Genomic DNA, 12,277 nt, shown 5'->3' on the forward strand with positions numbered 1-12,277 from the left:
AAAATATGTTGCCAGGGGGGCACAGTTGGTAGTGCTGTTGCCTCACAGGTAGAAGGTCCTGGGTTAGATTCCCGCTGGGGTCGCTGTGGGTGCTGGCGGCGTGTTCTCTCCTCCACGTCATCAGTGCCCATACCCAAGATGGGGTTGGCGAAAGGGCCTTGTATGTATGTATGTATGTTGACATGGCACACAGACTATCTAGAAATTAAAAACATTGCACTTTATTTCAAAAAGCTTAGACCCTTAACTATAGCACCAAATGACTAAGCGCTCTGTGAAAACTGTGAGAAAGAGAGACACCTCCTGGTATGATCCTTCTATTACAACTGCTCAACCTACAGCTTTCTTAAGAGGTATTGTATTGAATTTGGAAATTAATTGTCTGCAATAGTTTTGTCAATAACCATGAGCACACACGCTATGACTAACATAATCAGGGGACAGTGTAGTTGGGCGTTCCCTCACTTCTTCTTGGATTTAGGTTTTGGTCATTGGGGGAGGGGTGGAAAGGAGTGGAAAATTATAATTATTGTGCCAATTTCACCACTTTCAACCAGAAGACTGAAGACAAGTTGTTGGCACGCATAGGTAGGATCTCGTTTTAACTAAAGGATCGCCATAGTTTAGAGCTATAATAAATAAATAAAAAGGTATGGCATACCAATCAGCTTTTTCTAAAGGCAGAATTCTGCTAATGCAACTATAGTGACTACTCACAAGTAATTTACATGGCCTAAATGTAAACTCGCCTAGCACATCAAGGCAAAAGGATGTATCAGACATGTCTGGAGCCCTTTGCCTGTTCCCTCCTTGTAATTGTATGGACATTTAATTTACAGCACACCATTTGTGTGCACACTGCAGTCACAGGAGAAGCAGCCAGATACAGTTTAGGCTACTTGCTTTCACTGACCCAATTAGTTTGAATCTTATTCATTTCTGCAGTTTAACAGAATTTACCCTTCAGTCCATGAATACATTAACAAATGTAATAATGTACTGTATCTAAGTCAGAGTGACATCAATAGAGCCGATATTGGTTGAACTTTAGCGTCTTAATCAAGACGCTAACCCTCATGACCATCATCAAGTCTCTCTAACCATTCTACTGTCTAGAAATTAGACTTGCGCCCAGGACCCATAGTGAAAATAGCAGCTCTACAAGCTCACAATGCATCATGTGGCTATTTTCACTACTTTTTATGGAAATAATTAGATTTTATTGCTTGCTACAGTCAACATACAAAGAAGGTTAAATGGCAATCGTGGATAAAAAAAACAAAGTAAAGTAATTTCCACTGTGGTCCCTCCCAAGTGGACTTATCAACATAACAGATTCGTTTTGGTTGAATAAGGTGTGTGAGCAGAGGACAAATTTGGTTTAACCCATTCTGACCTGAGATCAGATTCATACGAGGTTTCCGCCGGACACACACTGGTCTGATGAACCCATTCTGACCTGAGATCAGATTCTAAAAATGTCAGTCGTACTTCGATTTTTCAAAAATAGCAGACCTACAAGCTCGTATCGCGCCACTCGGTGGCGCGATATGAGCTTGTAGATCTGCTATTTTTAAATAGCTAAAGCATAACATGATGCTGACACCAAAATGGGTGCCCGGTCAGAATGGGTTAAACATTTAAAAATGTATATTATAAGTGAGACTCATATGGACTATTGGAGATACAGTAAAATACACAAATAAACAGGCATATTTGTCCTTTGTAGTTAGTTAAATCAAGTCTTAAGAACAAAATGACTACATCTTTATGATGAATTCATGTTTGATACATTAATGAACCACACACACACACTACGTTTTACTTGTCATTCAATACCAAAAGAGTTGTTTTATATCATCAGTAGCCAATAGCCATATGAAACGCATTCATAACCAGGAACTTGAATAGAATTAGCCCACACGGATTCCTTGTTTGCTACATGACACCATCAGCTCAGTGAGGCTTTTGAACAGTTTGCTTCATAACTCCCGTTTTGTAATATATAATTTGTATACTTTAAAGCACAAGCCTGACATCTCACAAACACATTCCTCCTTTTGGAATCACACATGAGCAAGGAAGAACACAAAGCCCTCACAACAAAGGGGTAAAGGGAAGGCATTGTCAGTCATTACAGCAGGAGCCTATTGCACAGGCATTTTAACATTGGCATTCAAGAAATAACATCTCAATTAAAAAAAAAGAAAATGTTATAAAAAGGCAAAGAAAGCTAGTTCTAGAGACATGCATCTCCGTTCACAGTATTCATCCATCGAGACTAAGTCAAACATCCTGTCTAAGGTGATTGATTACATCGGTTTAGAGATGGTTTAGTGAAGTTTAGAGATGGTTATGAAGGCAAAACACTATTGGGGGGCCACAGTGAATTCGTTGGCTAGTGTAAAGGCTGTAGCAGCAGCATTTGCCCGAAATTATAAAACAGGTGAAAATGAACAGCATGCTGTGAGTGAAACTAGGATGGAGACTGGCCCTCGGCGGTTGCATGACACCAACCATGGAACTAGGGCTGTACTGAATGTCATTTTGACATTCAGCGCTTCTTCAAGCGTCATCACAGAATAAAAATCCTCAATTTGTAAAGTGTTTAACCCATTCTGACCTGAGATCAGATTCATACAAGGTTTCCACTGGACACACACTGGTCTGATGAACCCATTCTGACCCGAGATCAGATTCTAAAAATGTCAGTCGTTCTTTGATTTTTCAAAAAATAGCAGACCTACAAGCTCGTATCGCGCCACTCGGTGGCGCGATATGAGCTTGTAGATCTGCTATTTTTAAATAGCTAAAGCACGACATGATGCTGACACCAAAATGGGTGCCCGGTCAGAATGGGTTAATCTGATTAATTTAGTATTTTTATTGCATCTAAATCCCACATGAATAATCCATAAAAATCAGTGTAGCCTAAACATTTATCTGCAACTATGCAGAACCAATATGTATTATGTTGTATAGATGTTTGCTCGTTTTATTTTTCTCGTAGCATGTTGTTGTTTATCGTTGTTACTTTGCTGCTACAATGTCTGCAGAGCCAAATAAAAATACCTTTCAGTCTTATGTACCTTATGTACACAAGACGTATCAAATAAAGAACCTTGAACCTAAACTATTTTGTGCAGCCCTACATAGACTAGACTCAGTTTAAAGGGATAGTTCAGATTTGTTTTATTTAAGCTGTATGAAATACCATTAACATCACATGGAACAATGTTTTGGGGCGTAGCGACATGGACACAAAAAACATAGTTCCGTGTGATAGAGGGGTAAGAAATTAACGAAAGTTGCACTAATATTTTAGAAATAGGTCAACAATACAAATTACGTTAGTTTTGTGGATTAATTAACTTTTAATGCCCTGTGCCCCCCCACAAAATGACCGGAACGACTTAATATTTCACCAAAACCAGAGCAGAACTCCCACCACGGGACACCACGGGCAATCAATTAATACAGTTGCAACCACTATATTAATGGCGAGTATTTCATACAGCTTAAGTAAAAAAAAATCTGAACTATCCCTTTAACCCATTCTGACCGGGCACCCATTTTGGTGTCAGCATCATGTTATGCTTTAGCTATTTAAAAATATCAGATCTACAAGCTCATATCGCGCCACCGAGTGGCGCGATACGAGCTTGTAGGTCTGCTATTTTTGAAAAATCGAAGAGCGACTGACATTTTTAGAATCTGATCTCAGGTCAGAATGGGTTCATCAGACCAGTGTGTGTCCGGCGGAAACCTCGTATGAATCTGATCTCAGGTCAGAATGGGTTAAGGACTAAAGTCTAACAAGTAGGGCCTTACTCAAGTGCAAAAAAGGCAACCTAGCCTAACTTCAGCAGAACTTGAGGCAAACCGTTTCAACGCAACAGCTGTAAAATAGCCAGCTTAACGCCTCATCTATGCTTCACCGTACGCCGACGTCGCATACCTTTTTACAAGCTCACTACAGTGTGAGCTTGTACGTCGGTTGTACTCGGTGCGTTTGTGACGGCATCGTACTGTGAAGTATAAATCGGGTCTAATAGTCTCTATTTACTAGACGTGATCTTGTCCAGTCCCGGCCAGGCGGGGATGTAGTAGCGAGCCATAGTACCTTCCAGCAGCCTCTCCATCCACAGCGCCAGGCGGTCCAGCTTGTGGTGGATCTGCAGGGTGGCCGTGGCGCGAGATCGGCTCGTCTTTCGTGTCGGCCTCGCACCGGCGGCGGCGGCGGCGGCGGCTTCGTCCTCCGACGACTTGCTGTCCAGGTCTTCCCCGGTGTAGACGGGCTTAAAGAGACAAAGGTACTTTTTGTGCCCATTGAGTGCCAGAACGTAGCCGGTGTAGTCCACCTTGTGGGTTCCTCCCTCGTCCTCGTCCGTATCGATCTGCATGGCGTCCTGGGCGTATTCCAGCAGCGAGTCCATCCACTCGCTGTGCTTGTCGACGTTCAGGAAGGAGAAGTGCAGCGTCGCGCTCCTACGGAGGCAGAATGTGAAATGTGTACAACTTGATGCCAATATCAATGAACATGATAGCCTGACGAGCTTTGAACGGCTGTGTGTAACTGTCGTCCTTATCTCATCTACTACTATGGCACGGCAATGGCTTACTGCTCGGTATGGAAGGTGCTCTACTCACGACCGCAGAGGATAGTTAAAACGGCACAGCAGACAGCACGTCATCAGGACTGAGCTTTACACTCAAAGAGTTAAGATTCTGACATGCTGCGTGGCTTCTCAATCACCATCAACACAGGTCAGGGCCAAGAGAATTAACGAGTTGGCATCTATCTACCTGCGTCATGGTCACAGTGCTACACTGCTGGCCCTTCTCCAGGGACATCAGCGTGAAGCTTTTTATTGTGGAGATGAAGAGGAAAAATAGCTACTTTAGTTGCCGTCTGTAACGAATCCTCAAAGTAACATCTGCTCTTCGGAAATAAAATGCGGCCTGCCCTACATGCATGCAATATACATGATACATTTATATTAGGTAGCATGGGGCCCAAACACCCAAGGGCGCATTTTCCTAATGTTTACAATATTTGCATTTTGCTTAAGACGATCCGCTCACCCTGTGAAGGAGTAGACCTCTTTGGCAAATTTGCTGAGAAGAATATTCTTGGAGGCATCCGTTAGGACGAGCACTACGTTCATGTGCCCGGGCCTCAGCTTCACCAGGTTGCTGGTGTATGTAATATCTGTCAACTCTGTCACTTCCACAAAGTTCTTCTTAGGGGGCCGACTGAGGGAATTGAAACATAGGGAATTGAAAACATTGGTTCATATTAAGGCATGTAAAGCCACTAACCACACCAAAGGGTCACCATGCAACTCCTTGGGTCCAAACGGTTGCAAGGAGTTAAGGCTAAAACCACCCTTTGGTGTGGTTTGGGCCGTTGAATTCCATGCGTTGAATCACTAGGGTCAACATGGGTCAACGTGCAACAAGACAAATCACACCGCAGGGACAACGCTAAAACCGCCTTGACCCTTTGGTGTGGTTAGGGCTTAAGAGTGTTCAATCCAATTTTCTGAAAGATTTGAGGCACATTTTAACGATTTTTCAAAAATAGCAGACCTACAAGCTCGTAGCGTGCCACTCGGTGGCGCGCTATGAGCCCCAAAATGGGTTAACCACATAAACAATGGTTGTGTTATACTTGAGCACAATATATACTATACTGTAATATAGACGTTGACTTGCCTTGAAGTGCTACTGGCACCCTGTGACCCATTTTCTGTGTTTGTTACATCTTTTGGTTTGGGTTTTGTCGGCTTATCTTCACTTGAGTCACTGAAATCAGAAAGAAAGGCCAACCTAAATTTCAAGTTTTTTTTCCTTACGTTGTGCATTGGAATCTAACATATTAATCTTGATTTTTACTTTCTCGTCTCCATCTTGTATCGAGACTTTTGTGTACATGAAGATGAGGTGAGTAAATCCCACCTGAAAGCCTGGATGACTACAGTTCCAAACAAGATGAACAAGGCAGAGAAGATGAGAGACAGAAGAGGCATCATCTCACGCCTGCAAAAAAAACATCATCAAACATGTACAGGATAGTACAGGATTCAGTACTCACATCTCAGTCTATACAGCGGTATTATGGTAGATCACAATCTAATGAAGTTGCTGGGTTTTTTTTCTCACGATATTCTATAAAAAAGCCCCTGAAAAATCATATACATCGCAATATTTGTAACATGAATTAACTGAGCCTAATTGATTTCACTGTGTTGATACACTTTACCGGCATAACTGAACTAAATGAATACTTAGCCAACACTTACCAGTTATTATGCAGAATGTCATCGACGACTTCAGTAAGGTAGTCGTAAGAAGCATAGATCCACCGGATTACAAACATCTGTAATATAATACGAAATATTTTGTCCGATTTAGAATTGGTTGATGGGTTAAATGTAAAATTAACTAACCGTGAAGGATTAAATGAGGCCTTTCAGACTATTGCTCAGGATTCCTTATTATATTACAAATAATTTACGGAGGCAAACTCGTTGTTGAGCTCCGGCAGCGTGGCATCATAGTTGAGGATGGAAGGGTCCTTCTGGAGTCTCTGCAGCTCCTCCACAAGTCTCTGCCTGTCCTCATCACTGCCGTTCCATGCCGTCACCGGTTTGTACAGTGCCTTCCCTGCAGCGTTCCGTCTTTCTAGAATTACAACCTATACACGCGGACACAAATCCACACCACGTTTTGCGGTCAGAAACCGTACAAATAGAGCACACGGCAAGGACTCTAGAGTCACGTTTCTTTTAAAAAGGAGCACGTCCTCCTAGAATAAAATGGAATCAAAAATAAAAATTAGAAATAAAAACTAATAATATATATAATGAAATAATATCCACTCCTGCTCTAATCCCAGGTCCAAAATGTATTAATTTATTATTTCATATACATTTTGTATTGAGTGCATGGGGCAACTAAAATAGCTGCACTGTAAAACCGTGTCAAAGTGTCCCTGAGCAGAACACTTAACCCCCAAACTGCTCCCAGGGTGACGTTAAAAATAGTCGCCCCCACAGTCTGCTCCGAATAGTTAGGAAGGGTAAATACAGAGTATGAATTTCAGGTATGCGCAAATTATGTACTTGACAAAGATATCCCTACAACAACTAAAGGCATCTATTATTATTATTATTATGAACAAAAGATTTGAAAACAAAGGTTCAAGTTCCAAGGATTAAAAAAAAACCACAATACTAATATAGCTTATCCCATTCTGACCGGGCACCCATTTTGGTGTCAGCATCATGTTATGCTTTAGCTATTTAAAAATAGCAGATCTACAAGCTCATATCGCGCCACCGAGTGGCGCGATACGAGCTTGTAGGTCTGCTATTTTTGAAAAATCGAAGAGCGACTGACATTTTTAGAATCTGATCTCAGGTCAGAATGGGTTATGCATTGAAACAACAAAGACATCACGTCAAGAAGATAAATTCTACATTCTACACAAGCCCTGGCAACACATCCAGGATGTAGCCGTGGTGGGTCAGCACGTACCTGTGGTGGTGGTGGTGGTGGTGACGATGGCGCGCCGTCGGTGTTCTTCTGCATCAGGACATCACACAGTGGCTGCTGGAGCCTCTGGTAGACATAGGCAAATCTCACCACCTCATTGGTGTTGGTGGAGGCAAATGAGAGGAAGGCCTCGTTCCCCGAAGAAAATGTCTCTTCTTCGCCCGTCATTAACAAGACACAGTATCTGTAGCACAGATATGAATCGGATTGGATAAGTAAACACTCGATTATAGGAAACAAATAGTAAGCCTAAACGGTACAAAACTGTAAATCAAATGTTTTTCCTGGATTCTTAAAAGATTTTACATTCTTAGACACAGCGGCCTGTCTAAATGATGTCAGGGCTGCCCTAGACGAAAAAAAACGTTTTGTATTGCTTTATCAATCTGACAGCTGCGTTCAATACAGTTACCACTACATTCTGTTCATCCTAGGATAAATATCGGTAGTCGGTCAGTCATATATGGCTGTTGTCCTTTTATGTCTGTCTTTTGTGTGAATCTGTGTTACCTAGCCCCCTCTTGGCCTCTGCATGCATGTAGGCGCACACACACATACTGTACACACACACACACACACACACACACAGAAACTATAAAAAAGAAAGCATACTTCCTGCGTCGATGGAACTGTTTGACAGGGCAGATCTCATCAAAGAGCTTCTGATTCACAAGCCGTGGAACAAGAAGAAATTTGTTGTTTGATATGAACTCATCAATAATTTGCTTTTTCATTCCCTTGGCCTGTGGAGAACGACATGTCAAAAATAGATCAAACTCAAGTATTACAGATGTGAAAAGAACTTCGACTGACAGAATCACACATCAATATGATATTGTTACAGTATCTAATTCAATTATTAAATCAAACGGGTGTAAATGACTCCTGTCCTGTAGTTGTCTAACCTGTATAATGTCCGCTGGCTTGTCTGTGTTCTCCTTGAAGACAAGCATGGTGGGTGCATATGTGTTGATGTTGAACTGTTTCAGCAGATTAACCGTTTCTGATAGACCCTGGTCCACATATCCAAACTGCAGGTAGTCTTTATAAGCAAATGCTGTCAGCTATGGAGAAGGACAAAATGTGGTCACAACAAACACTTTTCTCCGTGAAAAATGCCATGAAATACATATCAGGGAAACCTTTCTGGGAGCACGCAACATACTTTGTACAGCAGAGGAACTCCAGGCACTTGGTCGAACAGAAGTACGTGAGGCTTGTTGAGCTCATGCCAGCTTTTCAAGAACTGGAGATCATTCCTGTCTGTGACCTGAAACACAGTTTACAGATATTACCTACATGCCAATGCATTTGTTGATGAAGAAAGATAATTAGTGGAAAAACCTTTCCCTTCAATGTTCAATTATGTTACAGTGTTCCTCTCTGTAGGAAGAAATCACTTTATTATTGTTAAAGTACTAGTGTATCATAATGAACAAACACTAATACTTTGTTGTTTGTCAGTACCTTCTCAACCAGTCTCTGGGGAAGGAGGTCTTCAACAAACTGCTTCAGGTGCTCCTTAGCCAAAGCATAATGGAAAAATGTCACTTTGCCATTAATAACCCCAAGTATTGATGGTGTGCGGTGAGCACCAAGGTGATTGGCTAGCCGTCTTTCATAGCCCACGTCCACCACGCCTATCCCCACTCCTGTGAAAATCAGACAGACACACAGACACAGACACAGACACACACACACACACACACACACACAATGACATTTTACTATGTCCTTAATATATATACCTTAGAGGTGTGTGGAAATAATAAAAAAGTCCCCCCATTCTGTGTTTCCTAGAACTGGAGGTCTGAAAAAGATCATTAACATGGTGAATCACATCTTGATGATGTCATCAAGATGTGATTCACCATGTTAATCTTCTTCTGTCCGCACACTGTTGACTCTGAGTAGCTCCCACTGGAAAAAGGATGACAACGTTTCGACCCCTTATGGGTCTTCGCCAGGTATATGATCCACCTTCATGAAGACTAAGCCAGCTGAATAACATAGTGGTTCTCAACTCTGGTCCAGAGGCTTTTTCAAACCTGGCTAAAGGAAGTGGATGAAGTCGCATCCATGTCCCTTGTTTCTATACGACACTGCTAAGTTAAAGGTAAAGTAGAACACTGTGAAATCAATTAAATTAGCAGTACTAGCAGTGCATTAAGGCCAGAAAGGTATTTACCTAGTGTCTCCATCTCCTGCACCACCTCCTTCCAGACAGGCTCGATGTGAATGCAACTGAAACACCAGTCCGAGGTGATCTTGATCAGATATGGTCTCTTGAAGCTGTCGGGCACCACATCATTGACATACTGGTTGAAGTGTAGTGTGTATTTGCTGTCAGCAAAGTCCCTGCTGTTCTTGTTGTTATAGGGAAAGTTAAAGAAGGACTCGTCAAAGTAAAAGTTGTCATGGCGATGGCTGTGGTGACCATATGGCTGGGTGTCGTCAGTCTGTCCATATCGGTCGAAGTTGGCACGCTTCTCTTCGTTGGATAAGATCTAGATATTTGGGAAGAACATGTGAGTATATGGACCTTAGAGCCTGGTTCACATACAAGCCAGGTGCCAATGAAGACCATTGGGTCAGTCTGCTCCAAAGAAAAAAATAAAAACTCAAAAGTCTAACTAACCTCATAAGATTTGGTGATCTTGATGAACATGTCTTCTGCATCTGGGTTTTTGTTTTTGTCTGGATGCCTTTGAGGGTTGGGGATGGGGGGGGGGGGGGCAATAGGACAGTTATCCATTAACATACTGTAGATTTAGTTATGGAAGGTATGGTTTATCCTCCATAGTGGAAAAGAGCCATAAATGATTACTGTAAAAGGGAATCGGTACCATTCTTTAGCAAGTCGCTTGTAGACTTTCTTGATCTCAACTTGGCTTGCACTTCTGGTTACTCCTAGGATTTTGTAGGGGTCTGCCTCATTTGCACCATATCCTGCCAGGAGTACCAAGAGGACCACCGCAAAAGCCAATGGCAAAGACATCCTAAATCGTACCATAATCGTCATTCGTCACCTAATAAACATAAGCAAGGTTAGTGTCCATTTTTTCTAGACTCAAATGGGCATTTTGACAATTAACCCCCATTATGTTTTCTTTGAGTATGCTTGCAAGTCTTTTTTTTTTTTTTTTAAGATATTTTTTTGCGGCTTACGCCTTTTATTGGTTTTTTGAAGGGACAGACAGTAGGCTGACAGGAAACGGGAGAGAGATGGGGGAAGACATGCAGTAAAGGCCGTGTCGGGCTCGGGAGTCGAACCCGCGGCACACTGCGACTGGTTTACCAGTCGGGTGCCCAGACGGTTACGCCACCGCCTGGGCAATATGCTTGCAAGTCTAAAACAACCTCTGTACTTAGCCTTGGATCAAGACTATCATACAGTAGATGTATTTTTATCAAGTCTGACTTTTACATAATCATAGCTATCGTATTCAAATGTCAAATTAAATAAAATGCATCTATTGTAGTCTTGATCCAAGGATACTCTGCACTGTACATTATGATACAAATACATGTTAATTATTGCCAGTACAAATGTGAATTTGACAATCTTAACCTGTATCAAATAAAAGCAAAATCAGACACCCAAACCAGCAAATTAGCCAAAGAAAACAATGTCGAGCAACACATCAAATCCATCATTACTAGCATTATCCAGACTGCAACAAGCTTAATTGTAATAATCTGCTAACCATGCATTTTTCCCCCCACACAAGTTAGCAATAGCTATAGCTTTATCAAATCCAAGGCCATAATAATTATGCATGTATAATCAATCACCTCAAACAAATAGGTTCAACCGATACTATGCCACATGTTTAACGTCATGGCTGCTCCGAATGATGCCTGTCAACGCGGAAAAGAGCGCAGGTTGCAACGGGTGTGTGGAACAACAGCATCTTCTCGCAAGTCCGGACCTGATGCTTTGAGGAGGAGAGAGGACTATAGACTGGAGAGGGGAGGCGGTCGGGGAAGGGAGAAGGCGAAAGGAATGTTGGGAGTTTGAGTATTTCATATGAACAGTGGAACGTATGTTTCAACTTTCAAGGGTTGGATTATATCTTCACCGTGCTAACATCGCCTCACCAGGCTTTATCACCGTGTAGACTTTTCCTTTTCTCAATGGCGTTCCTGGATAAAAGCCGGCGTAGCCGCATACGTGACTCACGAACAGGGGCGCGTGCCCAACCAGGAAACTGTCATTGTAGTCTTAAATTCAACCAATCAAAGCCATCATTGATGTAAACAAGGAAATGTAGAATGTAACCGAGCGAAAATATCCGTGGCTTGAGTTCAGTTGACGAAGACACTTTGATGCAAGTCTCTACAAGTAAGTTGCTTGATTAAAAAAAAATACATTTCCATAAGTCCATCTAGCTATGGACCAGAACTAGCGGCGATCATATGTCTTCTCTTGTATATTATTGTATGTCTATGACAGGACTACAATGTAAACAATTAAGCTCTTATACCCTTTTAGCACCATTCCAAACGGAGCTATATTATTTACAAAACTTTAAATAATGTATTCAATCAATCATAAACGCAGTTGTTCCAGTTTAGCCTTGGAAGACTATAGATGTAAATGAGTAAATCAGTCTCGATAAATTACATCTGATAGTCTTCTTGATCCAAGACTACGTTCACGGTTCCATGTTGTGATTGTGAATCAGGTAAAGCAATGACTCATGATCAACGTAAA

At 41.8% G+C, this 12,277-nt stretch overlaps 1 protein-coding gene across 1 annotated transcript; it reads right to left on the reverse strand.

Moving 5' to 3' along the window:
* Positions 1-4,058: 4,058 nt before the first annotated feature.
* dnajc16 (DnaJ (Hsp40) homolog, subfamily C, member 16) lies at positions 4,059-11,491 on the reverse strand (the record flags this gene model as incomplete). The annotated part of the gene is made up of 15 exons (XM_083769974.1): positions 11,356-11,491; positions 10,407-10,589; positions 10,199-10,265; positions 9,749-10,067; positions 9,028-9,212; positions 8,726-8,830; positions 8,466-8,624; positions 8,173-8,303; positions 7,543-7,744; positions 6,521-6,700; positions 6,306-6,382; positions 5,962-6,042; positions 5,719-5,808; positions 5,086-5,256; positions 4,059-4,488 (listed from the first exon to the last, which is right to left on the reverse strand). The coding sequence occupies exons 2-15, from the start codon at positions 10,580-10,582 to the stop codon at positions 4,059-4,061; spliced, it is 2,373 nt and encodes a 790-aa protein (XP_083626100.1). The 5' UTR covers positions 10,583-10,589; positions 11,356-11,491.
* Between the last annotated feature and the right edge of the window lie 786 nt (positions 11,492-12,277).

The sequence above is a fragment of the Protomyctophum parallelum genome (assembly GCF_964188405.1).
Source record: "Protomyctophum parallelum genome assembly, chromosome: 7".
In the NCBI taxonomy this organism is placed as follows: Eukaryota; Metazoa; Chordata; class Actinopteri; order Myctophiformes; family Myctophidae; genus Protomyctophum; species Protomyctophum parallelum.